Source organism: Ipomoea nil, unplaced genomic scaffold, assembly GCF_001879475.1.
Source record: "Ipomoea nil cultivar Tokyo-kokei standard unplaced genomic scaffold, Asagao_1.1 scaffold2921, whole genome shotgun sequence".
NCBI lineage: Eukaryota > Viridiplantae > Streptophyta > Magnoliopsida > Solanales > Convolvulaceae > Ipomoea > Ipomoea nil.
Genome location: NW_017619349.1, coordinates 755,887 through 775,751, shown reverse-complemented (window position 1 = coordinate 775,751; position 19,865 = coordinate 755,887). Strand labels below are relative to the sequence as shown.

The 19,865-nt window shown below is 33.7% G+C and overlaps 2 protein-coding genes across 2 annotated transcripts; one reads left to right on the top strand and one right to left on the bottom strand.

The window, feature by feature from the left end:
* Positions 1-694: 694 nt before the first annotated feature.
* On the top strand, positions 695-10,283 carry LOC109160924 (DNA-damage-repair/toleration protein DRT100-like). Its single transcript, XM_019309185.1, has 3 exons — positions 695-746; positions 777-2,952; positions 10,273-10,283. The coding sequence occupies exon 2, from the start codon at positions 928-930 to the stop codon at positions 2,863-2,865; it is 1,938 nt and encodes a 645-aa protein (XP_019164730.1). The 5' UTR covers positions 695-746; positions 777-927; the 3' UTR covers positions 2,866-2,952; positions 10,273-10,283.
* Positions 3,093-7,337, bottom strand: LOC109160928. The gene is made up of 9 exons (XM_019309187.1): positions 6,769-7,337; positions 5,974-6,057; positions 5,273-5,662; positions 4,776-4,911; positions 4,508-4,670; positions 3,944-4,072; positions 3,554-3,748; positions 3,342-3,464; positions 3,093-3,265 (listed from the first exon to the last, which is right to left on the bottom strand). Exons 1-9 carry the CDS (start codon positions 6,956-6,958, stop codon positions 3,155-3,157), a joined length of 1,521 nt encoding a protein of 506 aa, XP_019164732.1. The 5' UTR covers positions 6,959-7,337; the 3' UTR covers positions 3,093-3,154.
* Positions 10,284-19,865: the final 9,582 nt, after the last annotated feature.

Genomic DNA, 19,865 nt, shown 5'->3' with positions numbered 1-19,865 from the left:
TAGCAATTTCCAATTTTCTTCTCCCAACAAGGTTGAATCCCAATCCCAACGTCCCTCATATTCGACCCCGACAAAATATTTAAGAGATATAAATTAAAGTAATTCAATAGTTCAGTAGACATGACCAAATATAGGTATGCACAAAAGATTTGCCCATTTTGAGTATAAACTCACACTGTTGCTACCGAGGTCTGAATCTTAACTTCTTTTTCTAAATAATGCCTACTGAACCAGTGAGTTAAGCCGTGTGCGCAATAATTTCCATTTTAATAACCTTTTTTTGTAGTCAACCACCTTGTAATCTGATGATATTATTCAATTTCCATTTTAATAACCATTTTGGTAGTCAATCACTTTGTGATCTAATGATATTATTATTACTTTTTATAAAGAAGGTCACAAAGTTGACATAATTATGGTAGTCGATGATATTATTATTGCTTTTTACAAGGAAGGTCGCAAATTTGCGATCAGGACCCTATTCAGACAATGTTGGTGCACACAAAGAATCTATTCACTTTGAGCATAATCTTCACATTGTGACTGTCGAGATTTGAACCTTAATCTCTTTTCTTAAATACTGCCTCCTTCTGAACCAATGAGTTAAGCCATGTAAACTTTTTTTTTTTTTTTTTTTAATGAATGGAAGGTGTAATTTAATGATATGTAACCGTAAAGGCATCAAACGCGTTGTAATTCAAACACATATTTACTTTTTCATCAATTCACACCTTAAAAAAAACTCCGTAATACGGAGTAATAAAGAAATAAATAAGGAAAATCTGTCTTTATAAGTCCGAGTTCCGACCCTCAATCCCCCATAAATCACTCCTGCTTCTCTCTTCTTAATCATACTCCACTTTCACTGACTGGCAATCTTATTACAAAACCAAAGGAATCCAAAGACTTATCTACCTGCAGAAAAGAATGGCCTTTCAAGCCTTAGGTGTTCTGGCGACGGCGTTTCTTCTTCTTCTTTCATGTGAGAGAATCAATGGCGGGTCGTTTTGCAACCCAGCTGATCTCAAGGGTCTCCTAGGGATGAAGGCGGAGATTCATTCCGATTACTCTGGGCGAACGGAGAAGTGGTTAGGCCAAGGCTGCTGCGAATGGGAAGGCATTTCGTGCAACAATGAAACCGGGAGGGTGGTCGAGATCAATCTCCCGGGCTTGTATACTTCCGGGGGAGCTCCTTTCCAGGCGAGAATGGATGGGTTGTTCCCTGAATCCGTTGCTCTTCTTGCCTCTCTTGAAGTGCTTGACATTAGTGGGCAGGGAGGCCTGACAGGGCAGATTCCATCGGCTATTGGTTTTCGTCTCCACAATCTCAGAATCCTCAGGCTCTCTGGTAATAGCTTCAGTGGTTCATTACCAGAGAGCTTAGGTAAGATGACCAAACTCGAAGAACTCGATCTATACGAGAACAATTTTTCCGGGTTTCTTCCTCCAAGTCTGGGGAGTCTCACAAGTCTGAGAATCCTGGATTGTCATTCTAATAACTTTTCCGGGATTATACCTGACTCCTTCACGGAACTGAGCAGCCTGGAGATCCTCCGTCTTTACGACAATTCATTGTCGGGGAATATCCCAGCAGCCATTGGCAACCTGCAAGCACTGAAACAGCTTGATTTATCGAGCAATTCTTTGAGTGGGAAAATCCCGGGGTCGATCACGAATCTCACCTCCATTTCAGTTATGTATCTGGATGATAACCATCTCGAAGGAGACATACCATTTCCTTCAAAATCTGGTGAGCTCTCTTCACTGGGGTTTCTGAGACTCCAAGATAATCGCCTCACCGGGGGAATTCCTCCATCCATTGCCTATTTGAGTTCCCTCCAAAGAGTCTCTTTTTCAAACAATCAGCTCCAAGGTCCTCTCCCTGCAACTATAGGGGATATGCAATCCCTGACAGAGCTTTATCTCGACGGAAACCAACTATCCGGTCACATACCTTCATCCATAGCCAATCTCTCCCATCTCCAAGTCCTCTCAGTTACCCAGAACCAGATTCTTGGTCCATTGCCTCAAGAAATGGTTTCACTTGAAAATCTTAAAATCCTCAATCTATCATTCAACAGATTCAATCTTTCAGTCATCCCCGAGTGGATCGAAAAATTGCCATCACTGACTCATCTTTACTTGGGTGGATGTGGAATCCAGGGAAAAATCCCAGATTATCTTCAATCAAAACATACCAAACTCATAGAGCTGGATTTGTCATCCAACCATCTCACCGGAAGAATCCCGGAATGGCTAGGGAGCTTTGACCAGCTCTACTTGTTAAACCTGTCTGCAAACAATCTAGTCCATAAAGTTCCAAGTACTTTCTCAAGGCTCGAAATCATGGGAGTACTGGATCTTCACTCGAACAAGTTAACAGGGAGTATAGAGCAGATTCTTCAGATGAAAAGCAGATTTGGTGATGGAATATTGACCTATATTGATCTGTCAGACAACATGTTCAGTACTGGTGTTGAGCAATTAGGCAAAGGAGAGCAGCAAAGTATTAAACATATTAATTTATCAAGAAACATCCTTCAAGGGAGATTGCCAACTTCCATTGGAGAACTGAAATCACTGAATAAGTTGGATTTGAGTTACAATAAGATCGGGTATAACTTGCCGGTATCAATGGGAAACATAACCACCTTGGAGACTCTGAATCTCCAGGAAAATCAGTTTCAAGGCACCATCCCAGAAGAATTTTTGCAGCTGAGAAACTTGAAAGATCTGAACATGTCTAATAATCATCTTGAAGGGAAAATCCCTTCTGGAAAACCATTTAGTGATTTTCCCAGCAGTGCTTTCTCGGGAAACAAACACTTATGTGGGTTTCCTCTTCCCCCCTGTAGCCTTTCATAATTGGCTTTTTTTGCTATTCAACATTCCTTGAAATAGACATATTCTGAAAAGATACCTGATGATGTTTCAAGTTTAAGTATCCAACTTGTTAGAACTGCCTAGATTTTCTTAACATTTAAGGTTTTTGCAGGCACACAAACATCTCACTGGTCACTGAGTATAGTGTTTTCACCTGTTTTATGGCATCATAATTCATAAAGAAAGAAGCTTTCAACCAAAGGCAAAAATAAACAAATAAAGAAATTTCTTTTATTGCAATTATCTCTGGAGTCTACACAATTTTGTGCGCCTACTCAAAGGGATCTTGATTCAATCCCAGTTGCTGATAATTAGCATAATCAATTTCATTTAAACGTAAACAACATAAGATCTGCTCTGGCATTTCTTCAGATTTGTTACCCTGATTTGCATTAAAAAAAAAAAAAATGTTAGAAGATCGTCAAGCTGAAATAACACTTTCTATGGACATTACTTGCCTGAATTGTGAGGCCAAAATCTAAGTTGAAGTGCTTTAATCTATCAAAAAATGCTTCGAAACCCTTCCGGGAGATGTAACTGAATCTGTGCATATCTAAATCAATCTCAAAATAATTTTCTCCCTGCAAAATAATTTTATATGCCTTGCTATCAAAAACCATTTGGCTATAAAACTTGATGCTAAATAAACAAAATTAGGCTTTAGACTTACCGTATAAAACTCATGTTGAGGACGTGAAAGAACAGGCTTTTCATTGTAAGCATGCATAAGCTTCCTCTCTGCTGCACTTAACGGCAGATCATCCACATTTGCTACCCGACCTAAAATCTTCAACCGTTCCCTAAATGGAACAATACTGTCTACAGGAAAACCCTTCACTTTTTCCACTTCATCATCAATTAGCCTCTGTAGTTTAATGCAAAAGGAGAAAAGAACACAACTAAGAAATCCGAAAAAAGATCGCCAATAAATCAATCTTGCAAGTGAAATCGAATAAAAAGAGTAGGAAGTTTAGAAGCACGGGAAAAAAACATAAATTTTGCCAAATAAATGATAGGATAAAACAGCAGAATAGAGAAATTAATAGTAGCTAAAACTTACTCTTATACTCTCCTGAAAATGAGATGGGAGCTCTTTTGTATAACTTTCTGAAAGTTTAAAGTAAAAAACAAAACTTATCCCTTCCCCGTCTGTTTCACTCTGAAAAATTGAGGTTGGATATAACGGAACCTGCAATATTAAAATTGCATGTCATCAGCACAAACTGTATTGCATCATACGGAGTACTTTATTGTGTAATAAAACATATTGCAAGGGCAGGCTAGGCTCTTGCTCAGGTATTTGATTTTAAATTGTTTATTTGCTTTTATAAACTATAATTATTTATTTAGGAAGGCACTGATGCAGTTATTGATTATTTTACATTTAGGAAAGCACATAGACTTTTTTTCATGATTATTATTCTGTATGTAAAATCGTTAAAAACTTGTGAATCTTATTTCAAGTTATTTGACTTTAGTATTTTTTTTTTCCCTGATGTAATTTAAATTTTAGGTATGAAAATATATTTTAACTTTAGGTAGGGCCTATTTTTTTGTCATGCCCTGGACCTATAAAATGCTAGGGCCATGCCTGAGTAGTAGACTATAAAAAAACAAAGGGTACCTGACAATTCACAACAAGTATGTGCGGAAGCCTCCCTGAAGATTCAGTAATGGGAAGTTCCACAAGCCTGGCAACGTGATCTATTTTTCTCTGAGATAGAAATACATCAACACCAAAAGGGTAATATGCCGCACAGTTTGGAGCAAAATCCTTCTTTTTATCCCTGACAAAGAAAGCATAATCCAAAAGGGAAAGAAGAATCAAGAAAGGGAAACAAATTGCATAAGCACAATTCTTAGGAATAAACACGATGGTATAAATCACTAACCGAAAGTAGTTCTCTCCTCGAACTCTAAAAGTCCCTGCTTCAATATGAGACCAACTGTCTGGCATTTTCTTCTCCAAGGGACAAAATGGAACTTGGGAACCAGCTATTGGTCTACGCAGAAGTGACTTGGATGAAACTGCAATACATAAGAAATCAGTACCTTTCTTTCACTCTCCGTTTCAATAGAGAGAGGCTAGAGGGTTTCAACCCTTAAACCTATTTAATTGCTACTTATCTCCAATAGTCTAGATTTTTGTGATCAAATTATCCAAAATTATGACAAAGAACTAGCATAAGTGGGAAATAGAGGAATACAGAAATAACACACTTATTTCCTATTGCCCATGAGCAAGACAGCTTTGGCCTTAACCAGCTCAAGACTCATTGATAGACGATCATATAGTTGCAGTTGCTTTTATAACTTATATGACGGAGAAAACGAATTTTGAGCTAAAGTGACAGATCAAAAAGTAGAACAAATTAATATATAAACTCACGTAGTGTGGAATGAGGATGTCCCTCTTTCCATTTGAAGGACAGTTTCAATGCAGCTTTCTTCCTTGCACTTGGAGGACTGGAATCAACAGATCTTCTCTTCTCGATAGGAGCAACAGCAGAAGCAAGACAGGGAAGACAGTTATGTGGAAGGATTCCACAGTCATCCAACAAGCCATTACCTCGGCTACAACTTTCAGTTGCGCAAGAAGAGATTTCATTCGGTTTTATCTCACATTGTGATCCATCAGCATCTTTTGAATGCATTGAACTATGCTGGTGGATGAAAGATTTAGTATTGCCACTGACAGAGCTACGAGCAGAATGGCTAGTAGATGAGTTCCCAGGCCTATGTGCATTTTCAGCTTCAGAGCCATTGAGAGAGTGAACATCTGTAGAAGGGAAACATCCAAAAATGAGTCATCTATTACAGTGGTAGAAACTGAGGATTAATATTTGCATCTCTAATCCAACAGGGTAGCTCAAGTGGCAAATGAGCTCTCTTTGTGGCGGAGAATTCCGGGATAACCCGGGTTCGATTCCCACAAGTGACGATTCCCCTTGGACCAGCTCCTGTGCCTCTCGGAACGAACAAGGATTATCGGGTGGACCTGGACCGTTAAACGGACAAAGAAAGGCCCGGACCACTTCGTGGTTTACACCAAAAAATGTATATATATACTTGCATCTCTGAAATACTTACCATCAGTAACACTCTGAAACTCTTCATCACTACAGTCACATTCAAATATCGTAGCAGAATCATACCATGCTTCTTCAACACTTCCTGCCATCACCCATTATATGCAAGAAACCTTAGTCCAGATAACACAACAATTCTAAATAATTTAACTTACAAGGAATAAAGTATGACTGTAGTGAAGGACAGTTACAATCTTAGAGAAACATATAAAGAATCAGTAACAAGGTTATCAAGTGATTTCCTGAAGTTGTTGAAAATGACTTGACAACATATAACCTAATATCCACACAGTTAAACAACTGGCACCAAGCTCAACATTACCCCTCCAAAAAAAAAAAATACAAAACTCATAAGCCTTGGATACCATTCTCCTTATGCCTCTGAAGGACTGATTTCCAGCAATATTTGAAATCTCAACAGCATTAAAGATTTAAAGTCAGCAAAAACTATTACCCTGTAATCCATAAATATTCCAAATACACATATACTCCTAATTCAAGAGCCAATATAGTACAGCAATTCATCTTCCTCATATATGATCTTAGATTTCATTAGAAAACCACAATCCCCATACTCTATTCTACTATAGTAGTAAAAATAAACAATCTGTGATGCTAATACATGAAAATATAGACCCCTTCACGAACCATATACTAAAGAAAACCAGTCCATAAAACACAACAAACATCTAAACAAGAAAAAGACTATTAACTTTTATGTCCACTTCGTTAACACTCAGATCAAACCTCAACGATTCTACTTCAAATGATAACAATCAAACCAAAATATACATACCATGTAAAGTCGGGTTGTTGTGGGATCGACCCGCAGGAAAACCCTTGTCAACTCTATCAGACGACCGATCAGATAAATGGGAAGAGACTCGTTTCTTGACGGCGCCTTTCTTTCTCCTCCTACCCTTCTTCTTCCCACCTCCAAATCTACCGCCGACGCAGCTCTCCGGCCTCGACACACATCCCCCCATCTCCACCCAACTCCCAATTTAATGAAATTAACCCAAAAAAAAAAAAACCCTAAATATGGAAAAATTATATGTATAATATCAATAACCAAAGCTGATCAAGACTTCTCCAGTAAGAACACAAATTGAACAATCAGATCCTTATATAGAGAAAACGTGAAAGGACAGAGAACCCATTTTCTAGAACAACTTCCTCATTCACTGTGCAATATGAAGTGTATATATATATATGTGTGTGTGTGTGTGTATTTGTGTGATATGAATATGTATATCAGTATATCAGTATATCAGTATATATGTATATGTACATGAATACATCTGTGATTTTGAGAGCTACCCTAAGCTTAAAACTTCCTGGGAAACATGGTGGAAAGTCAAAGATATAATTTTATTTTTTTTAAAAAAAATAAAATTGAAAAGACTCTCAGATCAGTGATCAGTATCGGGCCTAGCGGTGGACGGCAGTTGATGGATCTATCCTGCCCAGTAAATGGGGCCCCATGAACTGCTGGCTGACCCGGTGAAAACATCCATTTCCGTTTGGCGCGTTTTAAAAACAATTATAACTACTATAATCAGCACTATATAATTTAATATAATTGAATATTTATGGAAAAATGTATTTTTAGAAGTAAAATTATGAGTAGTAAAAACAATAACTTTTGATTTGGATAATAATTTTTTTTAATAATTAGATATATACAAAATACATATTATAATGTTATCAAACTATCTAGTAACGTTTCTGTATGATAATATAAAAAAATTATGAAAGATATAAATTATATATGCCAACTGTCATGAAACCTTATATATTCCATATCAAATCATCTAGAGAACTCCGACAAACATAAATTTTATATGGTAATCATTATGAAATCTTATCTATTCACATATCAAACCGTCTCATGTGATTCTAGAAAATCGAGAGTCATAGTCTTATAGTCAATATGAAATTTTGAACCCCACCCTATATAAAAGTTAATATGAAATTATCACGTTACCCAACTACGATTTGATTTAATTAGTATAACTTAGGGACGAAAAGTTAATAAAAGGACGAAATGTGCAACGCCAATAATAATTTATGGACAAAAAGTGAACACGATCGACACTTAAAAATAAATTTTATAATTACCCTATAGCTTAAGGACCAAGAATATAATTTTTCCTAAAAAGTAACACTCTATTGAGAAACATAGGTGGTTTTAAAACTGGAGTTAATTCCAGCAATGGTCCTCCGACTATATTGATTTTCCAAAATTAGTCCTTGACTTTTAATTTGGACACTTTAGGTCCCTTGACTTTTAATTTCTTTCCAATTGAGGTCCTTTCGTCAGAATAGGGTTAATTGAATTTTAAATGAAGGGGTAAACTCGTCATTTCACATGCATATGTATTATTCTTAGTATTTCTCCATTGTATACGCAATATATATGAAGATAATCTTAGTCGAAACTCTAAAATGTTCCTCGTCGTTCCCCATTTGCTGACTACTTGCGTGTGCGTTCCTTTATTATTGAGATGCTTACAAGGTATAACAGCGAAATACGAAGGGAGAAATACGAAGAATAATACATAGGCAGGTGAAAGGACGAGTTTACCCCTTCATTTAAAGTCTAATAAACCGTATTCTAACGAAAGGACCTCAATTAGAAAGAAATTGAAAGTCAAGGGACTTAAAGTGTCCAAATTAAAAGTCGATGACTAATTTTGAAAAATCACTATAGTCGGAGGACCATTGTTGGAATTAACTCTTTAAAACTGGGTCTATACTTCTATAAAATTATAAGCATTTTAGTTGGATTGAACAACTTTTTGGTTGGGCAAGAAAAAAATACTAAAATTGCACCAACCTTTAATACAAAATTTTAGGAAAAAGTGGTCACTACTAATACCTAAAAATCTAAAATTAGCTAATGCCCCATTTTTAATTTTCTCTTTATTTTATTTTATTTGTCATTTCTACTACGGAGTATCTATCAGTTAAGTTAATATTTCTTTTTGTTTTTTAACATCTATTTTAATATTTTTGTAATTCTAAAGTTAAACTTTTCATTTAATAAATTTATTTTGAAATATGTAAATTTTATTACTAATATTAAATAATATAAAATAGAATTATAAATATTTGAAATGAATTTTATCAAATGAATGGATTCATATAAAAAGGAGAAGATGAAAGCAAAAAAAACCCCGCGAGTTTAACTCAATAATTCTAAGATCACTTTAAAAGTCTTGCTCCAATGAAAGTATGGGGGTTCGATTAATTTAGGTTCTGTTTGGAAACCTGAAAAATGATTTATGAAAATCATTTTTCGAGTTTTTGGTGTTTTGCTAGGCAAAAAATTGAATGGTCAAAAGAAAATAGAGACAAGTCAATGGAAAATGGAGCAAAATTTTCGGAAAATGACTTTCCTTTTTTGGGGGGGAAGTCATTTTCCATCTTATAATTTCACGCTGCTCACTACTTTAGACTTCCTCCACCTCCTCCTTCAACATTCAGAAGAGAAAAGTCCACCAACACCTCCTCCTCCAAAAATTCTACAACCACAAAAGCTTCATCAACGGGTTGTGATATTCATCACTGATTTCCTCAGTCGGAAACCAGACTGGTTTTCGGCTGGGGAAACCAGTTCCTCTGGTTTCCACATCGGAAACCAGAGAACTGGTTTCCGTAAACCAGTAGGGAAACCAGTATTGGTTTCCAATGCTATAATTTTTTTTAAATTTTTTTTTTATTTTTTGGAGTTTCTAATGCTAAATTGTTTATTTCTTGAGGAGGAAATAAATTGAGAACATTTTGAGTACTAGAAAGATAGATTGAGAGCAAGAACATTGTGATTAAATACAATCAAAATTTATGTTGCATGAAATTTGAAATAAAAATTATTATATTCTACATTTTCTGGAAAATGAGCCAAACACAAAAAGACAGTTTTCCATTATTCAGCCAAACACAGGAAAGGAAAATGTTTTTCAAAAAATAATTCATTTTCTGAAAAACATTTTCCAGAAGTCATTTTCCTACTTTCCAAACGGACCCTTAGTGAAAGTTGAGAAACTTAATTATAAAAGAAATAAAAAAGTAAAAGAATTTAAAGTGTAGGGGTGGGTAAGCAAAAATGAATGTAGAAAAAGGACATAAGAGAAAGACACTCGTGCGTGTGGTGTACATAATTGGATGGTGGACAAGGCAACGAGATGGGTCCCACTCCAACAATGATGATGTTGAAGGGTCGTATTCAATGCCCATAAATAGTGGAGTAGAAAAGACTAAACCAAAAGAATATCATATTTACATGTATTTCAAACAGATCTGTGTACATTGTACACATCATTATTTATAAATGAAATTTTATTTTTTTCTTTTCAAACATAATATTAGTTCCACATTCATATAACTTTTCAAATAAATTAGAACTTCTCATCAATTGTGTTCTTTTGTTTTAAGTTTTTCGCCAACCACACAGAAAAGAGATGAAAAAAAATAGTGCACAATAACGTGCTCGTAGCCCGTTGGACAATCTTTCGCACACCAATAATGATTTTTAAAATTTATTTTTTTCTATTGTGAGACCCATAAAAGAACAAACTCTTTCAATTTTTTTTTTTCATTTATTCATTTTTTCCCCTCCAAGTAACCATCTCTCTTCCATCTAAGCAAAACAATCTCCTAAAAATCACATATAAAATTTCTTCTCCCAAATACTGCATAATGAATCATTGAGCTAAACTCGTGCGGACTACAAATGAGATTTTTATTAGTCTATGGAGCAAAAATTTGTTAAACTCCGTTATAGTTTTACGTAGTAAAAGGACATTTTAGTAATTTCCTTTGTTTTTCTTTATAGCCCTCTTCAATTTTGTTTAGTAATATTTAAATAATGAACTTGATTATAACATATTCACATAGGGGAAACCATCATCCTGGAATTGAAGAAGAACAATTTAAGTAAGGAGGTTGTCAATTCTCTTGTTTGTAGATAATATACCGTACCGAAACTAAAGAGGTTATAAAAAAAAAGAATAATAATAATTTATTAAAATACCCATGTACATAGTAAAACTCTAACGTAGTTGAATGAATTTATTACTCAAGTGATTATAATTTTAATTTATTTAAAAATTTTGAAAGTAATATATTGCAACGATAAAATGTAAGGAACTAAAACGCCTAGTAAAAAATAATTGAAAGATTAAAAATATAAATTTGTAGCTTTTAATAAAGGGAAAATTGTAATTTATGTCCCTCGCAAATATGTCAATTATCAATGTCACCCCTGAATTATTAGTGGTGTAAATGTTGCCTCTCAATTTTCAAAACTTGACATATATTGCCCCTTTCCTAATATGAAGAAGGAGAAAAATTATTGTCGACGGAAGGAGAACAATCGAAGAAAGAAAAATTGAGGAAAAAAACATGGTCTTCGAACAAGAAAGACGACGGGTAACCACATTTACATCACTAATAATTTAGGGGAGGGGCAATATATGTCACGTTTTGAAAATTGAGGGGCAACATTTACACTACTAATAATTCAGGGGTAACATTGATAATTGGCATATTTGTGAGGGCATAAATTACAATTTTCCCTTTAATAAATACATATTATTAAACTTAGGTGATCCTAACTTCGTCAAACCAATTCGGAGGTAAATTATGAGTCGTGAAATCAACTCATCAATCAGATCTTAATCTGCATGTGCGCACAAGAGATCCAATTCAGAAATTCTAACATCCTTATGCCTTAGGATTCGAACCACACACGACTGTCTTCAATTATAAACTTATTTTATTGCCCCCACACTGCCGCTGATGAGACTCGATCCTGGTCATTCTTCCAAAGTTTCACCTCTATGACCAGTTGAGCTACCCATGCAGGCAACTTATTTTATTATTATCATTATTTATAGGAGAGTTATTTGATTAAAATTGTTTAATTGATGTGTGAATGACATGAAGTAGAATAAAGGCGAAGACAATGAGGAGGATTAGGTACTAGGTGGAGGAGCGTAGATGATCTGATAGATTGGTATATATCACCTCCGAAAAGCCAAATACCTGTCTCGTATTCTGCTCCACAAAACGCTAATATAATTTGCTCGAACAAACAGATTACAGACAGGAACTGACACCTTAAATTTCTTTCGTGTGGGTTTTTGGGCTGGACCCTTGGTGGATGTCCTTGCCACGTAATGGCTATCAACATCACTCCTTTATTTATTGCATTAATATTTCAATTTTTTTTACCGTCTCCAAATCATTCAACTCAGGAGTTTTTTTGCATTTTTTATCCCACGACTATATTGACACTATCAAGATTGATACGTGACTTTCAAACCTTGTAATTTTAATTCATGACTATTATTTTTGTTGCAAAAATGGTCCTTCTAGCTAATTTTTCGTCAAAATCTCACCGGAGAAATTTTTTTTTTAATTTCAAGCAGGGATAAAATAGATATTTACATTGACCTTGCAATCTCGGACTGTTGTTGACCTCTTATTCGACCAAAGTGCGAAAAAATCAAACAATAAAAACTCAATTGCCAGAGACAAACCCTAATCTGCTCTCATCTCATCAACTCATCTGCGAACAAGAGGAAAACATCAATTGCTATCGTCAACACGCCATCCATTGCCGATCTTCATCTTCTTTCTTTTTGAAGGAAAACATAATGTCTACATTGTTGATGAGATGATAGCAAATTAGGGTTCGTTTTTGGCAATTGTTTTTTTTTTTTTTTTTTTTTGATTTTTTCGCACTTTAGTTAGAATAAGAGGTCAACAGTGGTTCGAGATTGCAAGGTCAATGTAAATGTCTATTTTATCTCTGACTGAAATTGAGAATTTTTTTTCTCTGGTGAAATTTTGACTGGAAATTGGCTGGAAGGACCATTTTTGCAACCATGGACTAAAATTGCAAGGTTTAAAAGTCCCGGATCAATTCTGATAGTGCCACTATAGTCGTGGGAACAAAAATACAAAAAGCTCTTCAACTCAATAAGATTTAATTGCACCTTTCAAAAATTCGAACACCTAATTACGTTTTTGTATAAAATTGGAGGGTTTATTTAATTCTTTTCTCAATATAAAATGGTGAAAATACTCTTATAATCAGAGGGATTTGGCTAAATAAATGACATCATGTACTCTTTTTGTTTTGGTATATAAAAGTTGCATTAAATTGTAACATTTCCTTGCATCTTTATTACTATAATAATACTCTCACTAACTATTACAAAATTTTCTATTTTATAAAAAAAAAAATATAATAATGTTCACAAGGTTATTCGAAAAAAAAAACAGGGTTTAAAATTTTTTATTTTGAAAATATTTCAATATTTTTAGAGTTTTTCCTAATTGATTTTAATATTAAACAAATTAATTGTAAAATTAACAAATTAATATTTGTTGGTTTTATTAATTTTGGGCAATCAACGGCGGGCCAACACAATCGTTGAAATAACGAGTATATGAGAATATTGAAAATATAGAGAAAATATGAGTATTGTAATACTAGATATTGCTTGTGAATAGTGAAATTTGCTTTCTCCCATGTATATATGGGCGTCTATTTATACATATTTTGGACGATGAGAGGAATAGAAATACGAGACTGCCTTATATTAGAGGTCATTGTTACATTGGGAATAAGGAGTCAAATCCTACTACACTATGATAATAAGTTCAATCCTTATTACATTATGAATAATAAGCCCAACTCTATTAAACTCCGCAAATTTTACAGTGGACCATGGTCTATGCAGCAACGTGGACCATGAAGTATGTATCATTTTAATTACACTTCAGTTTCATTTGATAATATTGTTATGTTTTTTAGTTTCATTTTCCCTCCACATGTACACTAGTTTCATTTTAACAATACTAAAGTATCATTTTAATTCTACTATACTTTCATTTGCTAATATACATTATTGCTTGAGTTTTTTTTTTTGTTTTTTTTTTTGTTTTTTTTTTTGTTTTTTTTTACATACACTAGTTTAATTATAATAACGTTGAAGTATTACTTTAATTGCACTTCAGGCCATTTGACAATATATGTTATTGTATGCCTCTCGATTTTAGTTTCATTTTTATGCACACTAGTTTCATTTGACAATAATATGCTCTGTTTTTTAGTTTCATTTTCCGTACACACTAGTTTCATTATAGTAACTTTAAAGTATCATTTTTAGTATAATTACTCTATTAAACTCCTAAGTTGTTTCGTACTAGGTATCATTCTTGAACTTTCTTGATCCAGTTACTTTCTTGAGCTTGTCAATGTGTACATGCCCTTTTGGTTGACTAGTTATACTCTGAACCATGATCGTCCATATTATAAAGTGGACTACTGATATAGTGGTATTGGTTCATTTTTAGTATACTAAATGTTTATTTTATTTTTAATTTACTGAATGCTCATTTTTTTTTAGTTAGTATATTAAAATTAAACTTACAATACCAAAAAAAAAAAGAAGTAAATATTCAAAAAATGAATGTGCAGGACACTAAAAATGAACATGTATATTAGTGGCTGATAAAAAAATTAATTCATAAATTCAAAATAGAGGTAGTTTATGTATAATACATTACAATTACAATACAGAAAAGTGAGAATGACATTTTTTAGCAGACTACAAAAGGCCATAGTGGCGGTTCGTTATCAGAAGGGGGCAGCAATGCCCATTTTAATAAATAAAAAGAAGAAAAAAGGAGCCCACTTTGTCGGTCCAGTATAAAAGACTAAAACAAAAACAAAAACAAAACAATGCCCATTATGAAAAAAGCCATTTTTCGCAATTACAAAACTTTTGGGGAATTATAATAAAAAAAGATAAGGTAAAAACATAAAAATAATAATATGAGGAAAATGATGAATTGAAGAACATATAATATCCTGATATATAAATACCACCCTAGGTAGCTAGTTTGGGCTTATCTGCATATTCTTATAATTCTGCTAGGTTTAATTAAGTATTCCTAATTACTATTGTAGTGGGTTTTGGTCTTTTTGATATGTTTTATTTAGTGTAAATATTGGGTTTTATTGTGTTATCTTTGAGGGATAAAATTTTCATCGTTTCAAATAAAAAAGTCCAATAAACTTATCTTAATTATGGTGTTCTTCAAGTTCTTGGCCATGGTGATGGAGGCAAATTTTACTGTAGACCTCACAACGACCATAGCTGTGTGGACCATGGTTCAAAACGGTATCGTTTCTTTTTATGAAAAGATACGACACTCGTTCCGTGTAATTAATTCTGTTTCACTTTGTATATATTGTAGTTTCATTTCAACACAACTAAAGTTTCATTTTGTTTCAACTAACTACAGTTTCATTTGACATTATACATACAATAGTGTTATTATATTGAGACCTGTTATTGAATTTCATTTTTATACATATTGTAGTTTTATTACAACACTACTAAATTTTAATTTTAATTTAACTACGGTTTCATTATATTGGATAATATACACTCAAATATGTGAAATTGTTATTCAGTTTCATTTTATATACACTGTAGTTTCATTACAACACAACTAAAGTATCATTTTGATATAACTACATTTTCATTTGACAATATACATACACTCAATATGTGAGACGTGTTATTCAGTTTCTTTTCATACATACTATAGTTCCATTTCAGCACAACTAAATTATCATTTCAATTCAACTACAGTTGCATTTGACAATATACACTCAATATGTGAGACATATTATTTAGTTTCATTTTATACATACTGTATTTTCATTTCAACACAACTAAAGTATCATTTCAATTCAATCATAGTTTCATTTGATAATATAAACACAATATATGAAACAAGTTATTTAGTTTCATTTTAAATACATTGTAGTTTCATTTTGTTCTGAACACACGCAACGAGAGAGTACTTTTATTTTCACAATGAATTTCCATATTTGAGTTATCAGGAAATGAATTTGATAGAGAACAAGTGGATAGCAATTGCAGAAGAGATGACCTTATTCATTTGGAATTTTGAGGCTTTATACCTCTCTTCACAATCACTCAATTGACTAGCTAGTGTTATTAAATAACCCAACAGAGTTAATTCAATTAGAGGTCCATTGTCTTTGGTGACAATTCTAAATGTAGTCTCAGACTATCATTATATTGTTGCTATATCTCAAACTATTATTTTTTGAACACTTTTAGTCCTTCTTATAACTTTTCCTATTTTTAGTAAGGATATTTTTGTCTCTTCATATTCTTCTTATGTTATTTTTCCGGTTTCAATAGGTTTAATTGGTTTAGGACTCTACTAAAACCGGTTGAAAAATATGGTTACTTACCTAAAGTTCTAAACCGATTAAAACTAGAAAAATAACAAAAGAAAATATAAAAGACAAAAATACCCTTACTAAAAATAGGAAAAGTCATGAGAAGGACTAGAAGTATCCATAAAATAATAGTCTGTGATATTAAATGGCAAAAAGATAGATTGAGACTAAATTTAAAATTTTCGATAAAAACAAGGGACCTCTGGTAAAATTGACTCTAACCTACATCTGCATGTTTAATTTGCTCCTGCTTTGAGCCTAAAAGTTTTTGCAGCACCTTGTATTTTAAGGACTAAATTAAAATATTATTTAGTGGCCAAAACGGTTACTTCCTCGCTTTCAAATAATGAATAGGTCTTATATGAAACTGTAAGTCGTATGTTATACTTTTTACCTAAACTATAATACTTGTTGTGAATTGAAACGTTTCACCATTTGAATCGTTGACATGTTTCTAGTTGCAATCGATATGTGCAAATATAATAGAGTAATAAAATGAGAAAGATAATAATGGAGAGGCAAGAATATAATGTGGGAGAGAAATTTTATCCGCTACAATAATACATAAAAATTTCTATTTTTAGAGATAAGAAACATAATCTCAAAATACATTTAAAAAATAAAGATGAAAATCTAGAAGTCTCTTAGTGCTTCAATTCTACCTTATTAAAAACTTAAGTCTGGGAAGATAGTGGGAAAAGCTAAGATAGAGAGAAAAGAGTGTAGCGCACTACAAATATATATACTCCATATTAGTGTTTAAATGGTGTAAATTCCAACTTATAATTGACTTTATTATTATGACAAATTAGATAGGTTATGTTTAGTATCAGTTAGTATACGAAGTGAAGATCTGACGGAACAGACACTACACCAGAGCCTTGGAAACTAGTCGTTAGACTACATCGACTTATCCGAGATCAACGAGCAGAGCAATTATAACACTTGAGGTTATTTTACAAGAAAGTCCTTATCTCCTGATATACCTCAAAGGATAAGACAATAATCTTCTACATGAAATATCTTTGAGATTACTTGTCCAAGAGTCAGAGATATACATATAAAGAGATGATTCAAAACACAACTATTAGAGATGATCTTCAACATTTGAATCACAAGAAACTCTCTCTACATTCTAGACAGACTACTCTAATATATCTTCTTCTCAAGCCTTGATGATATGAGTTTAATAAGAAACTTGAGAAGAAATACTTTAAAGCTGAATTAGTGGACCGTATTCCATGCAACTGTGGTACAGTGAAGAGTGAGTTAACGAGACAAACAGCAATAATGTGGATCTCCACCCTCGGCAATCTACTATATCCTCCACAGACTGAGTCATTACCATGCGTGGTACACATTGGGTGAGAATGAATTCTCCTACCTTCTGTATGAATTGCTTATGAGATAGTGGATTGGACGCGGTGGTCCCCCCAGACGTAGATACTGTTGTATTGAACTGGGTAAACAACACCTTGTCATTTACTTTCTACATGCATGTTTTCATTTCCGCACAAAATCGTATACTGTTGCAATAACTGTTAAGTCATATATGTTGAAATCCCTCGCTTTACTCCTTTAGCACCCCATGGCACACCCCTCTTTAGGCTCTAACTACATTGGTCGTGCTAGTGCGTTTGGGTCCACTGGGCCTGGGATATCCGACGGGGCATGGGCCGGCCGCTCCCTTCCTGCCAGTGTCCTTACTACTACCTCTGATTACCGGATCGTTATGCTGTGCATCCGCATGCATGGTGCATACGGATGCAAAAACGACGTCGTTTTACTAAAAATGTGCATCCCACTTAAAAAAAAATCAGTTTCGGTTCCTCTCAACAGCATTATGTTGTTCATTCATTCTGGAATTTTAGTTCATAGATTCTGGAATTTTAGTTCATTGATTATAGATATTTAGACGTGAATTGAAACTGATTTTTTTCATTCATGCTGGATATTTAGTTCATTCATTTTGGATTTTTAGTTCATTCGTTATGGATTTTTAGTTCATTCATTCTGGAATTTTAGTTCATAGATTCTGAAATTTTAGTTCATCTATTCTGGAATTTTAGTTCATTGATTCTGGATATATAATTCAAATTATGTACAATATAATATTGTTGTTGGGAATCGAAACTGATTTTTTTTTTTAAGTGAGACACGCATTTTTAATAAAACAACGTCGTTTTTGCATCTGTATGCACCATGCATGGTGCATACGGATGCACAACATAATTTGCCCTGATTACCTAAGAGGTGAAGTAGTGTAGTTGGGTGCTGCTTGTATAGCCATTAAATAGGTTTTGGGTTTGACTCCCCAAGGCCAAATTAAACTTCCTTTCCTTTTTGTCCCCTTCTGCCTCTTGAGTCTTGACCATACAACTACTTGCAGGCCCCCTATCAGCTGGTAGTGGGCTAGCGTGCTCCCCTCCTTCCGCTCCAACACCTTTCCCCTTAGCCCATTAGTTTTGCTTATAGGCCCAACTACTATGGTGGTGTTGTTTGCTTGTAGGTTAGGTGTTCAAGTATAGGTGGCTATGCCTTTTTCTCTTTTTGCCCTTCCTACGACAAAAGTTACTGTGGACCATGCGTCAAAACACATTCACAAAAGAAATAGTGTATTTTATGCATACAAATAATGAATCATAATGATTTACTAAATATTAGATTTCTAAGCTAAGTAAAGGGGTGGGGTGTATTGAATATTATGCATTTATGCCCACCGTACCCTTAATTGGGATGAGACATTTCTTATGAAAATGAATAGTGATGTCATCAAACCACAATATATTTAGCAATTTTAGACCATTTTAAAAAATTTCTTGCTCCACCACTCCCCCAAACACGCAAATGAGCAATGAGAATATAAATTCTTCACGAAATTGCAACTAGAAACTTCATACACACCTAGCTAGAGAAGAAGAACAGTACACAATAATAATGGACAATAAAATGAAAAGAAAAAGATCATCATCACGTCACTTATTTCCTTATTAATTAAGTGATGAAAGGCAACACTATATATAGATCGATCACATTTCACAGGCCGGGAAGGGAAAGTGTTCATTTTTTGGGACAGTGAATGAATGTGAAGAAGAAGCTTAAGGCTGCGTGATGAACACCGTGGTGGATGTTTTGAATCTTGAAAATCCTGTATTCAGAGAGGCCTAAGATCATTTTTCTTTTCCTTATTCTTCTTCTACTTGTCTTTTATTATCCTTTATTGGATCACATATCTGTATTCAGAGAGGCCTAACAATAGGTGCTATTTTGATCGAGTTCTCTATTAGGAGTTGGATTTTGCATAAACAAGTCCAACACTTGGATTAGATTGTGTGTATTAGTGTATTTGAAACCATTTTTAACCATATAACACTTTACCATGCTATACTTTTGAGTTTAAATTCTTAATATAATATATTTTACAATTATATTACTCCGTATTAAAATACTATATTATAGGTTTAATATAGGTATTGAATATTAATCAGTGGGTAGATTTTATTTTATTTTTTATTTTAAAAATTTAGCGACGAACAAAAACGTAGCAAATCCGTAGCTATTTACCTTCTAACAATAAAGAATTGCAATGAAAT

Coding starts and splice junctions, on each gene's coding strand:
- LOC109160928 (XM_019309187.1), bottom strand. CDS start 6,958: ATGGGGGGATGTGTGTCGAGGCCGGAGAGCTGCGTCGGCGGTAGATTT. Junction 3,749..3,943: donor ATTTTCAGGAGAGTATAAGA/GTAAGTTTTAGC, acceptor ATTAAACTACAG/AGGCTAATTGATGATGAAGT. Junction 3,266..3,341: donor ATTTTGGCCTCACAATTCAG/GCAAGTAATGTC, acceptor AATGCAAATCAG/GGTAACAAATCTGAAGAAAT.
- LOC109160924 (XM_019309185.1), top strand. CDS start 928: ATGGCCTTTCAAGCCTTAGGTGTTCTGGCGACGGCGTTTCTTCTTCTT.